This window comes from Dermacentor andersoni, chromosome 6 (assembly GCF_023375885.2).
Source record: "Dermacentor andersoni chromosome 6, qqDerAnde1_hic_scaffold, whole genome shotgun sequence".
Classification (NCBI taxonomy): domain Eukaryota; kingdom Metazoa; phylum Arthropoda; class Arachnida; order Ixodida; family Ixodidae; genus Dermacentor; species Dermacentor andersoni.
In genome coordinates, this window is record NC_092819.1 from 58,532,969 (window position 1) to 58,553,345 (window position 20,377).

General features: G+C 51.4%; 1 protein-coding gene across 3 annotated transcripts in view; it reads left to right on the top strand.

Annotated features, from left to right (window-relative positions):
* Window positions 1-20,377, top strand: part of LOC126522798 (uncharacterized) — a 143,257-nt gene that overhangs the window by 111,928 nt on the left and 10,952 nt on the right. For 2 of the 3 annotated variants that reach the window (XM_050171612.2, XM_072288750.1), the window contains 4 exons: window positions 3,775-3,906; window positions 12,574-12,731; window positions 15,477-15,624; window positions 19,294-19,383. In XM_050171612.2, coding sequence (XP_050027569.1) covers window positions 3,775-3,906; window positions 12,574-12,731; window positions 15,477-15,624; window positions 19,294-19,383 — 528 coding nt within the window. Of the gene's footprint in view, window positions 1-2,811; window positions 3,907-12,573; window positions 12,732-15,476; window positions 15,625-19,293; window positions 19,384-20,377 lie in introns of those variants that run through there. The other variant, XM_055066560.2, reaches the window with a different exon arrangement.

Here is a 20,377-nt window from a genome sequence, read left to right on the forward strand (position 1 = left end):
CTGTTTATAATTTTCTTGGCCTGATAACCTTGGATGATCTTAGACGGCCCTGTGCTGCCGCGTTCTTGCGCGTCACTGCAAGAAATACATTCACCATAAGCTGAGCCTTCGATATGGTTGAACGGTCGTTTCTCCGGAAAAGCGATGGCAGGTGGCAGAGTGAGGCGTCGCGAGATTCGGCAGACGTCTCCACGGCATGCGTTCTCTGGCCATTTGAGCGTATTCATGTTAATCAACTCAGATGCCTCTATCGGCCGCGAAACCAGCAGCTAGCGCCTGAAGTAGCATGAGTGAGTTCGAATGGCTGCAGAGCGCGTTACGTGAAGCGTCGCATGACTGCTGTCTAGAGTTGTGCACGGGCCGAAATTCTGAGCCCGCGCCCGGCCCGGACCCTACACTACCATAGGCGGCCAGGTCCGGCCCGACGCTAAAGAAGCCTGAGTTCGCCCGGCCCGGTCCGGCCTGCAATAAGGCGACGCGTCGAGATCGGGGAACCCGACCGGTCCGTCCGAGACATAGAAAGCCTGGCCTGCGTCCGGCCCAAGCCCGAATAAGAGAATCTAGAGCTGTGCACGAGCTCGGGCGGGGCTCGGGCCATTTGGAGATTCTCTTATTCGGGCTTGGGCCGGGCTCGGGCCAGGCTTTCTATGTCTCGGACGGACCGGTCGGGTTCCCCGATCTCGACGCGTCGCCTTATTGCAGGCCGGGCTGGGCCCGGGATGGGCCTTGACCCGGCCCAAGGCCGAGCCGGGCCGGGTAGGGAGAACTCTGGCTTCTTTAGCGTCGGGCCGGACCGGGCCGCCTGTGGTAGTGTAGGGCCCTGGACGGGCGCGGGCTCAGAATTGCGGCCCGTGCACAGCTCTAAGAGAATCTCCAAATGGCCCGGCCCGCGGGCCGGGCCGGGTCCGGGCTTTTTGGCCGGCCCGAGCCCATTCACAGGTCTACTGATGTCACATGATCAACAAATGGAGGCAGGAAATGCTGCCCTGACATGAACCTTGAAAACCGCTATTGCCAGCTATTTTCGCTGGAAACTGTAACTTAGCGCAACGCTGGCGACAGCATGAACTTCCCCGCTTACGCAGTTGCCTCCGAGATTGTTGGCAGTATTGCAGGCCATGACAATGATCATTCAGGTCGAGCGTGGTGGTCTTTGCCGCGTCGAGCATTTCGGAGGCTAATAAAAGAGCCTGTAGCTTCTTGCAGTTGCTAGTGCCACTTTTGTGGCGTTTCTGTGAACACGGCCACAGTCACCTCACGGTACCAGATTCACTAAAAACTGTCACAAAGCGTTATTGGCGTCCTATCGACCAGATAGATGCATGTGTCTAAGCATGAAGGATCGGAGCAATGGGCCCGGCCGATCACAAAAGCGCTATTACGTAAAAAAATATAAACCTTGCGAATTTGTGTGTGTATTCAGAATAGGCGTTCACACGCCATAGTGGTCTGTATGAACAGGATGGCAATGACGACATTTCTTACTAATAAACAATTCCGTGGATTAACAATTGCTCACACCGATGATCTCCAAGTAATCTTTTGACAGTGTGTTTTGTAAAGGTTATTTCACCGCATAGCTCAGTTGTGTTAGAAGAAGCAAACTTACAAAAGCGAGCAAAGCAGTTTGGCGTCTCCAAATTTCATGTGGTCGTTTGTTTTCTGTGCTAAGTATAAAAATAAAGCAATGTCTTGTTGACATGAATGAAAAGAAAGCGGAAAAAGACACGACATAGGCGGGTTGCGTTTGTGGTAACATTGACACAAGACAGGTGGAAAAAATAAAGCACTGAATGAGTAAGAATTGAGGATTCAGATTATCGCCGAGATCATACCCTGCACAAAATAGCCGCGAAGTAAGATATTCCACTGCGGAAATTGATAAAGGAGGAAGCTTTTAGAGAACAGCAAGCAGTGACATCTTACACGCCTGCAGATGATGACGGGCCGAGCCTCGCGTTCTTCTGTGGACATGGTAGTCATCCCATTTATTTTTCACGAAAGAAAAGTTACTTAATGAACAAGCAGCTAGATAGTAAAAGTTTAAAGTGATGTAATTGGATGGATGGATGCAAAACTTTAATGAAGGTCCTGAGGTACGCGACTCAGCGCGCTGCGGGCCGCTCCCACGTTGGGACAGTCAGGCCATGCCCGACCGCCGCATCGTGGGCCCTCTGGACAGCCCATATTTGCGCCCCGGCATCGGGGCTCTTGATAGCGGAGAGGCACTTGTCCTCATTGATGTGTTCTGTGCCTCGCAACGAGGGGCAATGCCAGAGCATATGTTCTAGGTTAGTAAAGTCATTGCAGTGCCTGCAAGAACTGCAAGAAGTGATGTAAAGCCTCACTTTTCATGGATCCGGAGCAATCACACGATAAGAGAGAGAGAGACAGAGAGAGAAAAGGAAATGCAGGAGCGTCGCGCCCAGTTGACTACCCTGCCCTAGCCTACACTACCTGGGGAAGAGGACGAAATAAGAATAAGAAGGAAGGAGGAGGTTCAAATGTCGTCACGCCTTGTGGGTAATCTTTAGAACAGTTCTTAAAGAAAGGCACTCAAGTGGTTGTGACTTGCACAAGCGTAGATGCTGGCTTCAGCATATAAGGAGCTGCTCCAAAATTGCGAGAATTTTTTTTTATTTCCTTTCTTGAAGGGTTCCTGCCATTACGCGAACTTTTTACCCTGGTAAACAATACCCTGCGTTTATTTCGCTCAGCCAAATTTGCTATTCATTTCAGGCTCGTCTAACATGTGTCAGTGTCCGCAACTTTCGAATGTCATCTGCGCTGCCTTCTATCGTTCTCTTGCAGGGGCCTGGTCCAGCCGGTTTCTTCTCGAGTTTTTTCTAATGTTCGTTTCGTTACGTTCACATTCTCTGTTGACGTTTGAGACTCACGCTGGGGCGTTGGTTTTCGGGCTTGGAACGATGCATGCTAGGAGGTATCGTGAGTCTTTGGATTTGCCTCTCATCTAACGGTGAACACCGAGCACTAAAACCTACGCGCGAGATTCGTTTCCTTCTTTATTTTCTCCTTCGCAGTTGCCTACAAGCGTGCACTATTATACGAGGAGTCGGTTACCGAGAAGCCGGGGAGTAAAGCTAACTATACTGCCTTAAACGAAACGAGACGGGATCTCTCGCCGGCGCTGAAGGACATTTACATGTTGCATATACATATACACTATAAGTATCTCTCGTCGTTAACGCGTTGCAGCGTTATTTCACTTTTCGCTTGTTCTATAAGCACGTGTGTGTGTGTACGTTTGCGGTGCGCAGCCAACTTGTACTGTATGGTTAATACGATCTGAGCGAGTCAACCGGTTTCTTGGGCTTAGCTGGGCAAGTCCCCGAAACGTTCGGGCGTCGACTTTAGGGTTATTACAGTAGCGGCCTGCTGACACCTGTTGTAAAGCCCGAGAATGATATTTTTTAACTGTCCGTCGATGCAGGCTGAAGGCTTTGATGAATATGGGCGTTTGGGGAGTGCAGGGAGCAAAAAGCCGTTTGTTACAATTCCGTTGTTTTTGAATCTTTTCGTTTGCCCTGTGGATGGGGCTGCATTTGTTTAACGTTTCCTTTGTTGTATCTCTGGTTTTGTTTGCGATTGAGTTGGGGTTCGCGCTGTTTTTCTTTTTTTTTTTTTGGTTCGGTTTGTGTCGCACTGAGTTTGAGCTGTTCTCGGAGAGGCTGCGGGACCCTGGAACTGGGCCGTAGTCGCAAGCCGAAGCCGGTGCCACCCGAGGGTTGCTGACAGTGTCGAGGCGATCTGCAGGAGGAAGTCGCACGGCAGCGAGAGCGCATTGAGGCCCTGGAAGAGGCCCTCCGGGAGAGCGTCGAGATCACCGCCGAGAGCGAGGCCGAGGTGGTGCGCCAAGAAGCCCTGCTGCGGGAGGCCCAGGACACGGTACCGTACGCCCTTGCACGTTGCATCAGTGTGTTCTTCTCTCTGTTGCCCCTGACTGTTGCTGCTTTGTGAGGCCATCGTGCGAGCGTTCATTTCAAATAACTCGGTTCCCTTCTAAGCTCGAGGATAAACCGTTAGGTGCAAAAGCATGAAGCCCAGGAAAATGTGTTGCCATTGCATATTGTTTCCCTTTCAAGTTTCGTTGTAAGGACGTTGTGCGAGCTTCAGCTGCGTCACACTCTTTTCCCTACCAAGCGGGCACATAAATTATTTTGTTAAAGTATAAACTATACGTGTGAAATGTAAAGTGTTAGGCGTGTATAAATGCCGGGAGAAGGCATTTTATAGACGTTGTATCTGTGCTTTGGTTCGCAGTGTTGCTTTGAGCGTTGCGTTATGAATCTCTGTGAGGTCGTCAGGCGTGCGTTTTTTGTAACAAAGTCATTTCCCTGCTAAGAATGCATGTATACGTGTACCAAAGCATAGGCTCGAGGCTTCCTTATCACGCCCCTGTTGAGTGTAAGAGCGCAATCGGATGAGAAAAAGAGGAGAAAAAAAAAAGGAACATAGTGCTGTTTTTTAGACCAGACGGGCAAGTACCGCTTTCTATGTCGCGATTAAGCAAAATTTATCACGTAGCGCGCACCGCTTCAGAACGAAATTTGCGCGCATGCTATCCATTGGTTCAGCAATGGGAGTCCCTTACACTGGGATTGGGATCCCTTACCGAGTCAATAATCAGTACATTGTGTTTCCTGTGAAGCTTCTTGTGTAAATAATGCAGAAAATTGGACCTTTTTTTTTTTTGAAAGCTTGTCATTATTGAATATCTACAACGCACTTTAAATAAAGTAACACTTTCGCTGCAAAGGCAAGGCAATTAATGATATAGCAACATATTTGAATGTTACATGCAGTAAGGCTAGCAGCCTCTAGGAGCAATATGAATTGTAATAACCATGAGCTTGCTAAGTAAGCAGATGTGCTGCGGCGTAGCCAGACCGATATGAAGAGAGAGACTGGATGACCACGAAGCGCGTGTGAAGTGGTGGCGTTGAGAAGCGGCTCCCGTGGGCAGCGCGTGCAGGTGCCAAGTGGACAGCTATCAGGAAATAAGGATAGTAGTCTTATCGGCTCTATAAACTTGTAAACATGGGTATACTAACTAAATTAACAATCATTGTGTCAGCGCACGCGGCAAACATGAACACATCACGCTCGGTGACCGCGGACACTCGCTGTCAAAATGCTGGCTTGAGGAAACGCGGCAGCGGCAGCGAGCTGACCTTCGTCCTGTCTATTGCTTCAACAAAACTGAGCGCCGAGAACACACAGCACGCACAAAGGTCCGAGCCGCCGATGCACCAGGACTCTGCCCTCAACGCAGATCGCTCTCAAAATACGGGCGCGTGCGACCGCGCCTAGCCGCCACATGCGCAGTTGCATCGGGAGTAGAACGCCGTTCCCCTCTTCCCCCCCTCCCTCCCCCTCCGCGGTGCCTCGCAACGCTGGGTGCCTCGCGCGCGGCGGAAGACGGCGCGCTTCTTCCCCGCTTTTCCTCCGTTTCGCACAGGCGAGACTGAGTCGCCGATCTCCGGGTCCGCTCTCACGCTTTCACTTGCACATACAGCGTAATGCCCGCTAGCGACACTAATATCGGCCGTTCACTTTATACGGAACATCAAGGTGCCGGCGACGGCAGAAATGCGCCTGGAGTGACCATAATTGCTAACGCAGTGTTGGAATCTCGGTGCTGACGCCCGTTATTGCCAATGGGTCGCAAGCCCCAAGGGTAGCGTTGGCCTGGCGGCCTGGGGCACTGGAAGCATCCGAAGGTCCCGGCAAAGCAAGAGAAGACTGGTAACAGAACAACTTGTTTATTCTAACATAGCAAAAGAGCGGCCGGTCAGGTCGACCGAAGTGGAGAGACGGGAGAGCACGTAACTCAACAGTACAAATCGGAGCCTCTCTCCTGGCGTCCGGGGGCAGCTGCTCTTATACCCTCGGCGTCGCGGTCCAAAAGGGAAGGTCACGGGAAGAGCCCACGCGACGGCGGAGCAAGAGCCCACGACGGCGCGCACGGTCGAGCCGAGAGACAGGTTGAGCCGAGAGACATGGTGAACCGAGTGCAGTGACGCATCGCCAACCCGCCCACACGACGGCGCGCACGGTCGAGCCGAGAGACCTCCTGGCTCCTCATTTGGGGAACTCCGCTCCCCGGCTGCCGCGCTTTGACAAGCGAGGGCACACACACACACACGCACACACGAAGACACGTGGCACTGAAACACGCCTGGACACGCTTGGCGGGGAGGCGTTGCGGCGGCGTCGCACGGGCCAAAATGTCCGCCGCTTTGAACGAAGCCCCGGCGTCCGTTGCATCCGCGCCGGCATTACCGCGCGTTGTAGGCGAAACGTAACAGACCGCCCCGCCGGGGGAAGGAGATCCCGATGGTCAGGGGACTGCATCCGCTGTCCGGAGGGATGTCGCTCGATGATGCTCATAACCGAAGTCGGGCGTCCTTTGGCGTTTCTTGAGCGCAGCGCACAGAGAAGGCCTCGTTCTCACGTTCAGGTGCACACAGGACACTGCAAAGTGACTTCGGGAGAGTTGACATTTTTGTTCTCGTTTCCGGCAAGCGTTAGAACTACGCCGAAAGTCAACCGCTCAGTCAGCAAGCACGGCACAACCCTCACTAAGCCCTGCCAGGCTCTTTCCCCTTTTATGCTGCTGCCTAGTTCCTTACAGTAGTTTAGCAGCACTCAGAACGCGTCCACAAATCGGAAAAATTGCACTAAAAAGCACATCATCACTTTGAAACACTACACAAAAGCAATAGGTTAAAAATCCTGCCTCAGGAAGAAAAACATCAGTAACAAGCAATTTTGAGGCTGATTCCCACGTTAGGGGCTTCGACTTAAGCCATCGGCGTTACCGTTGAGACTCCCCTTTTTGTAACGCACCTCAAAGGAATATTGTTGCAAAGCGAGGCTCCAGCGCAGGAGGCGGCCATTTTTGGGAGAGATGGTCTGCAGCCATTGGAGAGGGCAGTGATCCGTCTCAATGATAAACCTCGAGCCAGCTAGGTAACATGACAATTTCTGAACGGCCCACACGATACACGCACACTCTTTCTCGGTGGCGCTATACGCCTGCTCACGACTCGTCAGCTTACGACTAGCATACAGGACGGGGTGTTCTACTTCTCCATTTTCCCGTTGGCACAGTACAACGCCCATGCCTCGCTCACTAGCATCACACTGAACAACGAACCCTTTTGTGTAGTCGGGCGATCGTAGCACAGGCTGGCTTGTTAAGGCGCTCTTTAGGGCGCTAAAAGCTCTTTCCTTTGTCTCATCCCAGACGACTGTTTGCGGCTCTGTCTTTCTTAGAGCATCCGTCAAGGGAGCCGCGATATCAGAGTACCTGGGGATGTACCTCTGATAGTAGCCGGCGACACCTAAGAACGACCGAATATCGGTCTTCGTGCGCGGTCGCGGGAAGTCTCGCACAGCGGCCACCTTTATTTCAGAGGGGCGGCGACGACCCCGACCAATCACGTGTCCGAGGTAGACAACCTCGGCCTGTGCTAACTGGCACTTGGGAGCTTTGACTGTCAAGCCCGCATCGCGCAGGCGGGTTAGCACTGCCCGCAAGTGGGCCATATGCTCAGGCCAGGATGCGGAGAATATCGCTACGTCGTCTAGATACGGTAAAGCGAATTCTTGCTGTCCCCGCAACACTTTATCCATGAGGCTTGAAAAGCAGTATGGCGCGTTCTTCAAACCAAAACTCAAAACTTTAGGACGGAATGTCCCCATTGGTGAAATGAACGCCGCATACCTACTAGCCTCTTCTGTAAGTGGAACCTGCCAATAACCCCTGACAAGATCTAGGGTGGAAATAAACTGAGCGCTACTCACTCTCTCAAGGCGCTCCTCGATGTTAGGGATCGGATAAATTTGATCCTTAGTGATGGAATTAAGCCTGCGGTAGTCGACGCAAGGACGAGGTTCCTTGCCCGGTACCTCAACTAAAATCAAAGGGGAGGTATAATCACTCTCACCCGCTTCAATAACACCGAGCTGTAGCATTTTCTTTACCTCAGCCTCCATAATATCGCTCTGGCGGGGTGACACCCGGTACGCCTTGGATCGTACTGGCTCTGGGGAGGTAAGTTCTATGTCATGAGTAAGGACAGAAGTCCTACCAGGCCTCTCAGAGAACAGACCTTGAAACTCTTGTAAGAGCTGGTGTAGTTCGGTTTTCTGCTCAGGCGACAGCGATGCTTTACTTATTAAGTCACTAATGATTTGATCGGTGTCTTTCCTGTTCGTCACTGAGCCTAGTCCCGGAAGCTCGACCGGAAGCTCTTCGGGCACGTTTACCATCATGCACACCACTGCTTCCCGTTGCTTATAGGGTTTGAGCAGATTACAGTGGTAAACTTGCTGTGCTTTCCGCTTTCCTGGCAGACTCACCACGTAGTTAACGTCCGACAGTTTTTGAACAATCCGTGCTGGGCCCTCCCACTGCACGTCGAGTTTGTTCTTTAGCGACGTGCGCAATATCATGACCTCATCGCCCACCTCAAAACGACGGGCCCTGGCTGTCCGATCATAATAAACCTTGGCCCTCTGTTGGGCCTCTGCCATTGCTTCACCTGACAACTCCTGTGCCCTTCTTAAGCGTTCGAGGAGCTTAAGCACGTACTCTACCACGACTGGGTCGTCGCCCCTGCCTTCCCATGATTCTCGAAGCATGCGAAGCGGAGATCGCAGCGAGCGACCGTACACCAGCTCAGCTGGCGAAAACCCCGTAGCCGCATGCGGCGTGGTCCTTAATGCAAACATCACTCCAGGCAGACACAGCTCCCAGTCAGTTTGATGTTCAAAACACAATGCTCTCAACACGCGCTTCATGACGGAGTGGAGCTTCTCCACGGAATTCGACTGGGGGTGGTGCACTGAGCTGTGTAACAGCCTTACCCCGCACCTTTCGAGAAAGGCTGTCGTCAAAGCGCTAGTAAACACTGTGCCCTGATCTGACTGGATTTCTGCAGGAAAACCAACTCGCGCAAAGATGGACAGTAGTGCATTGACTATCTCAACTGAGCTGAGTTCTTTAAGCGGCACTGCTTCAGGGAACTTTGTCGCTGGGCAGATCACAGTCAAAATGTGTCGGTACCCCGTGGCTGTTACCGGCAGAGGTCCCACTGTATCAATAACGAGCCGTCTAAAAGGCTCCGTAATGATAGGTACCAACTTCAACGGCGCCCTCGATTTGTCCCCTGGCTTGCCCACCCGCTGACAGGTGTCGCATGTCTTCACAAAGTGGTCTGCGTCCCGAAAACACCCTGGCCAATAGTACTCCTGCAAGAGACGGTCCTTAGTTTTCTTAACTCCTAGGTGTCCGGACCACGAACCCCCATGCGACAAGCGCAACAGATCCTGACGATAGCATTGAGGCACGATCAGCTGATCGAACTCCACTCCCCTGCGGTCTAGATACTTCCGGTACAGGACCCCACCTCTTTCCACAAAGCGAGCATTTTTCTTGGCGATACCTTCCTTGATATTGCAGCGTATGTTTTCTAGGCTGCCATCCTTCTTTTGCTCGGCTATCAAAGCCGACCGGCTGACTTTTAGCAACCTGTTAAGTCCGTCTGACGTAGGCGCGATGAGCAAATCTGGAGACAGCTCTTCTAACTTTCCCGTGTCGGGATTTTCCTCTCCAGTATCTGGTGCCTTTAACGCTACAGGCTCAATTTTATTCAGTTCGGGCGTGCTCTGAATACCAGCTTGCTGCGCCTCTGACCCTTTCTCATCGTTCAACAACGTTGGCCCCGCAACTACCGCCTTTGCAGCGAGCTCCCGAACCTTCGATCTGGTTAAGGCCTGAACGCTAGCCTCACCAAACAAAAGCCCCTTCTCGCGCAGGAGGTGATCGGACCTGTTCGAAAATAAGTACGGGTACTGGGGGGGCAGCATAGATGACACTGCGGCCTCCGTCTCAAGTGCTCCGAAAGGTCCTTCAATAAGCACTTTTGCTACCGGCAGACACACGCTATGAGCTTCCACTGCTTGCTTGATCCATGCGCACTCGCCCGTGAACATATCGGGTTCTACGTAAGAGGGGTGAACTACATCCATTGTAGCTGCGGAATCGCGAAGCACTCGGCACTCTTTCCCGTTCACGAGGAGGTCTCGCATGTAAGGCTCGAGAAGCTTCATGTTCTCGTCAGTGCTGCATATAGACAAAAACACGACTTGTGTTTTTGTTTCTGGACACTGCGCCGAAAAGTGACCCGGCTTCTGGCACGTATAACAAACGCGCGCTTGCCTCGTCTCGAACCGCTTTCTGCGTTCGGCTTCGGTTGCCGCCGTCTCCTTACGTTCGGTCGGACTGCTTTCACTCGCATCCGCACTACGTGTATCCCCCTTTGCTCTCATGGGTGTGAACTTCGGCCTCTCAAACTTGGAGCCAAATTCACCCTTTTGACCGTCCTTAGCTCCGCGAGCCCGACGCGTCACAAACTCCTCGGCTAGCTCAGCGGCTCGAGCCACCGTACTAACGTCTGGCCTATCCAAGACCCAGTACCGCACGTTCTCAGGTAACCGACTATAAAACTGTTCTAGCCCGAAACACTGCAGAACTTTCTCGTGGTCACCAAACGCTTTCTCTTCTTTGAGCCACTCCTGCATGTTTGACATAAGCCTGTACGCAAACTCTGTATATGACTCACTTTTGCCTTTCTCATTTTCCCGAAACTTCCGACGGAACGCCTCCGCTGACAGCCGGTACTTTTTTAGCAGACTCGATTTCACTTTGTCGAAATCCTCTGCCTCCTCTCTCTCCAAGCGAGCGACTACGTCGGCCGCCTCGCCGGGTAGCAAAGTGAGCAAGCGCTGTGGCCACGTTTCCCGAGAGAACCCCTGCTTCTCGCACGTTCGCTCAAAGTTAACCAGGAACAAACCAATGTCCTCTCCAAGCTTAAACGGCCGCATCAGGTCAGTCATTTTGAACAATACTCGTTCTCCTGCACCGTGTGCCTTACTTCCATTACGAGCGCGTTCCATCTCTAACTCGAGACCCTTCATTTCCAAAGCGTGTTGACGGTCGCGCTCTTCTTTTTCTTTCTCTTTTTGTTCTTTTAGTTCGCGCTCCTGTTTCTCTTTTTGCTCTTTAAGTTCGCGCTCCCTCTCCTCAATGGTCTCAAGGCATTCCGACAGCTCGTCATCCTCAGCTTCTAACTCAAGAATAGCCCTTAGCAGTTCTGGTTTTCTGAGTTTGTCTGAGACATCCAGACCCAACTCTCTTGCAAGCTCCAGCAATATCGGTTTGCGCAACGACTTCAAATCCATGGCTGCTCTGAATGCTGCTTTCTCTACTGCCTACTATTGTCTTGCCGCAAACTAACCCGGTAGCAACGACAACCACAATTACCAGCTCTGTTTCTAACACTAACAAAAGCCTGGCAAAACTCAGAAGAAGAAAGTCCCGCACTCACCAAACCTTGCAGCCAAGACTTCAGCGCAGTCGTTCCGCTGCAGGCAACCAGTCATCACACAGGGCTCGTTGCACTGCTCCCGGATGGTCGTTGTGCTGCTCAGCATACAGTCAACCGCATCTCTTCGCTGCTGGCCTCCGTTGTCGCGATCTCACCGCTGGCAACCAGTTGTAGGAATCGCACCACTGGCACGAGTTGTTGGGGTCTCGGTGCTGACGCCCGTTATTGCCAATGGGTCGCAAGCCCCAAGGGTAGCGTTGGCCTGGCGGCCTGGGGCACTGGAAGCATCCGAAGGTCCCGGCAAAGCAAGAGAAGACTGGTAACAGAACAACTTGTTTATTCTAACATAGCAAAAGAGCGGCCGGTCAGGTCGACCGAAGTGGAGAGACGGGAGAGCACGTAACTCAACAGTACAAATCGGAGCCTCTCTCCTGGCGTCCGGGGGCAGCTGCTCTTATACCCTCGGCGTCGCGGTCCAAAAGGGAAGGTCACGGGAAGAGCCCACGCGACGGCGGAGCAAGAGCCCACGACGGCGCGCACGGTCGAGCCGAGAGACAGGTTGAGCCGAGAGACATGGTGAACCGAGTGCAGTGACGCATCGCCAACGCGCCCACACGACGGCGCGCACGGTCGAGCCGAGAGACCTGGCTCCTCATTTGGGGAACTCCGCTCCCCGGCTGCCGCGCTTTGACAAGCGAGGGCACACACACACACACGCACACACGAAGACACGTGGCACTGAAACACGCCTGGACACGCTTGGCGGGGAGGCGTTGCGGCGGCGTCGCACGGGCCAAAATGTCCGCCGCTTTGAACGAAGCCCCGGCGTCCGTTGCATCCGCGCCGGCATTACCGCGCGTTGTAGGCGAAACGTAACAGCAGTAAAAGCAGACGAAGGGAACAGGACATGAGAAACGCTGGTCTTCAACTGAATTTGAAGAACATAGGCTGAGAATCAACATTCTTACTGCCCTATTTTATTTCTCTGAATTCTTAAAAGAGCTTCAGCTTAACACCGGTGTTCCTCCTGTTCTGTTTTCTTCTTTCTTTAAAACTCTGAAGATATTCCAAAATCTTACAGCCGTGACGAATTTGACCGGCATCTTCCTTCTTCGTGCCTCGATCACAACAAGTTTCATTCTTGGCTATCTCGCAGGTAACGGACTTGGAAGCCCAACTTCGTCGTGCGAAGAGCAGCAGCGAGTGCGTCCGCTGCGGCAGCTGCCCCGACCTCAGGTTCCAGATGAAGGACGTTGGCTGGAAGGCCATGTGGGCGGAACGGAAGCGCCACCTGGACGAGCTCTACGACATGAAGTGAGCAATGTCGTAAACGATATTATCTTACCTCCAAACTGCGAAAGCGTGATCATGCGAGCAGTGGCGTAGCCAGGAATGTTTTTTCGTTGGGTGGGGAGCACGCACTTGACCGGGGACGCGAGCAGGGAAGGGCAGGGGAGAGGAGGGGGGAAGAACGGCAGGGCAAGGGCCATCCTGTTTTAATATTGTTAACTAGCGCTAAATATACGCGCGACGAGAACCAGAAGCACAATGTTACAGTTTTGTCCAGTGTGTTTCTCAGCATTCAGGCAAACAAATTTTGGAGACGGGGGGGGGGGGGGGGGACATGCCCGGTGTGCTCCCCCTCGCACCATCCCGCCACCCTGACTACGCCCCTGCCTGTAAGGCAAACTTAGCACATGGGAACAGCAATTCCTGCAAGAACAGGTAAACTATAGTTTCAAAAACTTGTGAGGTGCGCGCAGGCAAGCCTGGTGGTGAAACAGCCTGCGACGGGCGGAGACAGAACAAAAGTGACCACGCATGCATTGCGTCTTAATTCAGAGGTTCGTCGCCAGGATTAGCAGTGCAGTGATGTGCGTATGCTGTGCTTACTGCCTTTATTTTTTTCGTGTTCAATTTCGCAGAGTAGTCGAATGTAAAGCAGAAAACTGAATGCGTTGACATGTGCTTGAACTCGCGCAGGACTGAAATTGAAGGAGGACGGAAAAGGGGTGATTCCGAGGGCGAGGGCCATACGTATACTTATTTTATGACATACCGTGTATCCCAACCAACTTTAGTCATGCAGTTCAGCAAAATAAAAGCGATAAAAAAGAAGCCACGGGACAAAATACAAGTAAAGTACGGTGTTCGGTCGCCAGAGTTCTTACAACTGCATACCATAAGCCTTAACATCTTATCTTGCACAGTATCTTTTTTATATTTTATTTTGTTCAACAACTTGGCTAGCTACACATGCTCGTAAGGTATCGGAATTCTTCTGCAAGTCCGTTAAAAAGGTTGAAATGCTTCCAGGTGAATCACCATCGGGTGTCAAAGCATTAGTTGTTTTCTTTTATAGCCCAAAAGTGAATTGATACTGCATTTTAGTGATCCCTGCTTCCTGGTTTGAGCAAAGTATAGATGTATACTTTAGATAATCCAAATTTAATATTCTTCACACAGCGGAAATCTGTTCAATATTAAATACGAAACTCACAGGCCCTCACGGTCCACTCGAGTGGCTGTAATGCGATAGCACTGACGTCCTCGTGACTTAATCTATCTCACGGTAACCTGCGGGTTATAACGTTAAAATATACTACTGCTGTCTACGAGTCCACAACGTCCACTATAGTCACCCGATTAAGAACCTTGTGAATACATACTGTTACGACTTTGCACCGGTGCCACCACTATTACGACTTTGAGGTGGTCCCGTAGCGCTCGTCACCCGTTTCGTGACAGAGCGTTGGTAGCGAAGACTCCGAGTCAGGCGTCGGTGAGAATAGCAAAAGGGACTTTATACACTATATACAGGTTATTATACTGGACATGATCGGATCGGCACTGGGGCCGAGAGCTCACAGCAAACGCGACTGTTCCCGCACGGCGACGTCCGGCGAAAACGCGTGACACATCTCACTCCAGTCGAGAGCGGCACTCTGCTCCCGGTGGGTCGGCGGATCCGGTTTTCCAGGCGGTGCGCCGCGGCTTATAAGCCCCCAGAAACCATTGTCACTCAAACGGCCCAATACAAAGTGAGCACTCGACGGTCGTCCGAGAGGTCCAACCAGCGACCGCGCTGGCCACCCCGTTCAAAGTTGGCGGGCGCGGTGACCTCCAGGCAAGGGGAGGTACGGCGCCGGGCTGTCTGGCACTTGGCGACACGTTTGAACATGTTGCCCGCCGATGCTTCTCCGGAGGACACCACTGCCTGACGGCTCAGCATCTTGACTTGTCAAGGGAGAATTAGGGCGCTGTGCCTTTCGGCGCAGCCCCGGGTTTGTCCAAAGGGCGCTCGCAGGATAAATTCTGCATCTTGCAGATTCGGAATCCGGGCTTGTGGTAATGGCACAACAATACATTGTGCCCCGATGTTAGTATCTGCCGACCGACACCTTTGATTCGGCCCGCGCTCCAAACCACAAGACCATCGCTATGGAACATATCGTTAACTTACGCCGGAATCACTCGTGAGTGGCCACAACGCGGCAACTCACGTACGCGAAAATCGCGCAGAAGCATTAGCATCGAAACAGGCATCGCCACAAAATACCGGGCTGCAGGGTTCGCCCAACTACGCCTTTTGCGTTGCCTCCCGGATCGGCGCGCGTTACGAAACCCGGTTGCAACGCCGCTGGTCTCGTATCGAACAGTTTAATAGTATCACGTTAAAAAATATGCTGCTTCTTAAGTACAGGATGAAGTGGACATGTGAAGTGCACATCATGGTTTTTATCTGCTCGATGCTATTGCGTTAACCTAAAGAACAGAACTTCTTTAGGATGAAAGGAAGGATAGATCTATTAGGGCGTACACAACAACTATCTCATTCAAAGCGTACACCTGAATTAACCCTCGTCAGAAGAAAGTTACAAGCAGCGTATGTTTCGAGGTGGACTTTTCGATTGTACTGACCGAGCATATTACTGGTCAGTGTCGGCGACCTCAGAACTGGCGTATTAAGCATGACGCGGCCGATGACCGTGAAAAAAAAAACGAGTCACCGCACGGTTTGGTTGGCTCTTATATCGTCTAACGTAAAGTGGCTCGCAGGTTGGAGGCGCTGTCGTCGGCCATCAGCGAAAAAGACGCGCACCTGGCCCTGCTGGAAGAACTGCCAGTCCAGGACGAGAACACCAAGCGTCAGGCGGAGAACCTGCGCGCCGAAAAGCAACGCCTCGTTCGGAGGATCAAAGTGGAGGTGCAGTATACTTACGTCGCGATACACCGTAGGAATGATGAGGAACACGCACACTGAAGCCTGCGGTATACTATGTCGCAGCACGAACCTTTCATCGAGCGGTCGGAACATGCCAAGATAGCGTCCCAAATAGCTATAGCACCGACACAAATAGTGTACTCAAAACGCATCGCATGGATCTTGAAACACTTTTTATCAAATTAGTGTTTCAAGTTTGAATAATATGCATAAGGTGCTTTAGCAAAGCGAGTTGGGAGGTTTAAAGAAGGCTGGGCGAAATTGCTGTCGGTGTCAGTATGTCGTCATATTGCGGGTTCACTCCTTGCGTTGTTTTATTGCAATATTAATAAGTTTTGTCCAAGGTTGCGATCGGAGATCGTTGTTCGGCGCATTCGTTCGGTTACCGGCGCGTGCGATTGGCCTACTCCGCGCCAACGTCGCCAGCCGCGGGGCGCGGCCTCGTTTTTGGTGACGTCAAAACGACGACACCCTCCTGTCAATCATCGTGCAACCGAGCACGTCGTCTGCTAAGCGCCGAACGCGACGGATGTTCGGAAGTTTGGAGCGATCATCGCTCGTTACGAGACCGACGTCGCGTGGCGCGTTTGGTGGATTGGATTGGATCCAAACGACGGCTTCGGCAGCTGAATAGCACGTTCGGATCTAATCCATAGTTTAATTCGAGAAAAATGGCGCTTGCGTTAAGAACTTAGGTTGTTGCGCTGATGTTGCTCGATGAGGAAGAGAGCGGGTGGTGGTGCGAAACGCGTTTGAAGAAATGACAGAAAGCGAATACCGGCGTCGCTTTCGTTTCTCGAAACAAATAGTGCGTTGGTTGTACAGCGAAATCGACCCCATCATCGGTGCCAGCGAGCCACTGGAATGTTGTTGCCCCCTCTTGAAAAGTGCGCCACTGTTCCCGTCGTTTCTTCTTTCTTTTTTTTCTTCTCGCTGTGCGCGACACCACCTAGGGACGACGCAGAGAAACTAATAGTTATAAATTGCAGTAGTCACACGTACTACTATCTGAACACGTGTTTGAGCCTGAGAAGAAAAAGAAATCGCTTTTTAGATAAAGATTCCATTCATTGGAAGACAAGAAACACTTCCTTTTGTATTATACAAACGAGGGAAGTAAACTTCCGGGGAGTTCACCGCTTGCCGATTGGCTGCTCTCTCCGCCCCGTTATCAGAAATTTTGCATACTGGCATTTTTTGACGTTGCAGCAACCGGACAGAACGCGTATCGAGCAAAGATCTCCGATCGCGCCCCAAACCCGCACACCTTATAGTGGTTGCTACCCCCTGGAGAAAACAGATGCCGATTTGGAAGGTTATACTTTTGTTGGTTGCATGCGGCGGAAGCGATTGCGGGAGCCGGAAACACGTCATAAACGTCGGGTTTTGAACGCCACCTATGTATGCACGCTGGAGGCGCAAAAACGCCGTCGGCACCGCCATTTTGTCGCGCTGTCCCGCTCGACGGCGCATGCGCGGTTGGTTCACTCGCTTAGCGTTGAGGGGCCTCCTGAGGCGCGCGAAGTGCGTATTCCTGCTAAAAAAAAGAAAAAAAAAGCAAGGCGAAGTCGACGCATGAGCGGGCATGAGTGCTGCGCACACTGTAACCATGCTAGCGTTACTGCTGACCTGCTGTGCTTATGCACTGCTCTGAGCGGTGCGGTCAGGAAGCGTCAAGCTAACATTTATCTCATGTTTCACTGGGTGATTGCTAAAGCCGGCGGTTTGCCGCCGATCTCGTCTTGCGCTCCACCGAAATGCGACGCCCCCCCCTATTACGCTAGCGTTGTATTAGACGCCTGGTAACTCCAGGGCGCTGTAGCAGGAGTCACCTTGCGTGCAGCGCCGAAAACAAAAAAATGTCGCACCATCGTATAGTTAGTTAAAGGACACCGTCCGAAAAGTTCAAGCGTAACGTTAAGCCTTGCTATCGTTGTCATTGCTTCGCCCTTCGGGGGTGAAGCTGAAAATTTTTACGTGTATAGCTTTGTTTTGGAACTAACCGCGACTTCTTTTTTTTGTGGGTGTGTGTGCGTGTGTGTGTCTAGCCGTGTTTGTGGGCCGATTCTCAATGCGGTGCAGCAGCTTAGCCAAAGGGTTTCCTTGAGCCCACCAGTGTAAAAACCCTTCCCTCGTGACAGCTCGCGTTTTTAGACGCCGTACTGGTTTGCGAACTGGTCCTTGAGGATGCGCTGACCCAAGTACCGGTTGCCTCCCGCGTACGGGTAAAGACAGTGGTAAGCGGAGCGCCATGCACAACACGTATATTGCAACATAGTGCCAGAAATAACCACCTCCCAAAGCATGCTAAACGCAGTATTAGATCGCAACCGGGGTTGGTTCCTCCTATTTTTTTCCCCACAATGTTTTACACCAGGCATATTTTTCGTGTGTCTGGATAGGTACTTTCCAAGTATGCTAGACGGGTAGTTGTTGATGTTCACATGTTTGACGTTCATGTAGAGGGTTCTTGCACAGAGTTCACATTCCGCAAGCCTGACAAAATGCAGTAAGGAAGGGAACATTCTTCATACGTTCTGCACCTGTATGTTTTCACATATTCTGGTGATGCACCAGATGCTGGTGATGCTGTGTTATGTGCTCTCTCTCTCTCTCCTCCCATCTTTCATCCCCCCATCCCGCTCCCATGTGTAGGGTTGCAAGCCGGTTAGGCTAAACTGGTTAACCTCCCTGCCTTCTCCACTTTTTCCTTCCTTCCTTGGTGATGCACCATGAACAGATGTTCATAGTGCTGCAAGTGCTACTGTGCTGTGCGGTGACAGTATGCGGCGACAGTGACCGACTGTGATTGTATGTCTGTGCTCATTTATTTCTTTATCTCTACTTGGTTGTCACTTAACCTTCCCCTCCCCTCTTTCCCCAGCGTAGGGTAGCAAACCGGATCTTCCACTCTGGTTAACCTCCCTGCCTTTCCCCTTTCCCCTTTCCTCTCTCTCTCTCTCTGATGATGCACGAAGGGTGGCGAGGCTAACTTCTTCAGTGGACAGAATTAATTCATACCTGAAGTTGGTTATATATAGACCAGTCTGGCAACCGTAACATGTCCTAACGTATTAAGCTGTACCTTTTTTAGATGACATAGACATTTGCCTTTTGTCCGAATTTACAAGTTGATGAAATAGGCGAAAGCGAAGATTGCATTTCGCAGCAATGACAATACCTTGGACGAAACGAGCAAGTAGACTTGCACCGATTTGGTTTCAAACTGTGCTTGTGCAAGTGTGAACTATGTTGGAGTAAACGCTAATAACGCCGATGAGGCTCTTAACCAGGTAGCTTCAATAGCAAACCAGTAAATAAGCGCCAGACGCAGCTCATTACGGGCACGCTTTAACTGACATAACGAAAATTTCGTCACTGTACCTCATATATCTGCGAAGGTATAGGCCGTCGTGACAAGAAACAACCCCCTTATTGCTTCTTTGGTGGTACCATCGTCGCTTCGAGTTCATCCAATCTCTTTGACACAAATGCCGCGGAACGTTCAGTGTAGGGAGCCGATGTTCTGCCATCCAGTTCAAGAGTTTTCTTAGCACATCTGTTCTGTCAGAACACAATTGACTAAGCTTTATGTTGTCGACACTTTTTGTCAAGCCCAAAATGCCAAGCTGTCATTTTCGCTTGCTGCAGAACGAGAGCCGTGTCAAGATGATCGCTGAAGCTGACGACGCCTTGCAACGAGTCAACGGCACTGGAGACCACGACACGGTGAATGAGCAGGTACCGTCAATGTTCCCGTTAGTCTCGTGTCTGTGAGTGGGTTAACACTTCCGCGCGTTCAGCAGCACCGACAGACTTTGCAATCTGGGTCATGGTTCACAGAACAAAAAATCTAGAATAGCATTTAACTAATCTAGTTGGCTCATAGCTAAGACGAGTTTTAAAAAGCTGAACTGCAAAAAAAGAAAAAAGATGACTAAGAAAGACAGATAAAGACGTCACTGTACTAACAACTGAATTTATTTTCGCACGTGCAGCTATATATATTATGGTAGTGTATAACCCCTATCTCCCGTTCCCAGCGTAGGGTAGCGAACCGGAGACTGCTATCTAGTTAACCTCCCTGCCGTTCCTCTTCATCTCTCTCTCCCTCTCTCTCTCTCTCTCTCTCTCTCTCTCTCTCTGTCTCTCTATGGTAGTGTACGTGCTAAAAGGAAAACACAGGCCCATAGAGTCCGTGCCTCGTATCGGCCACGTAAAGGGCAACGATAGGCGATTGCATGTTATCTGCCGACAAGATATGTTTTTTTTTTCTCTTTAGTCATGAGAACTACTGAGGGCGTGCTTACGGACCCACTCTCCTCCTTAGCTATCTCCATGGCCTCCAGGGTTTCCCCGTTTTTTTCGCAGCCGCTTTTGGCTAAAACGCTAACCTTGGCTGCAAAGGGCTTGGCATGCACATTTTCTGCGGTTGTGCCATTTCTGCTCCAGTGACGTGTCCACGACCGTCTTCCTTAGTCGTTTCCCTCTTTCCAGTTCAGCCGTTCAATATTCGTCACAGGCGTCTACCTTGCGGCCCTCAGTCTTACGCAAGAACCGTGATAACACGCGCACTGCGCTCTATATTTTTCCGCCCGTTTCACGCCGAATTTTGTATTTCTACATTTAGCAAAGAGCCCACGTAACCTACCGTTTTATGTCCGCAAAGGTTGTGCACGATTTCTTAGCTTTCTGTCTTACTGCGAGGCCGTTTCCCGACGTTGTGTGCAACTCG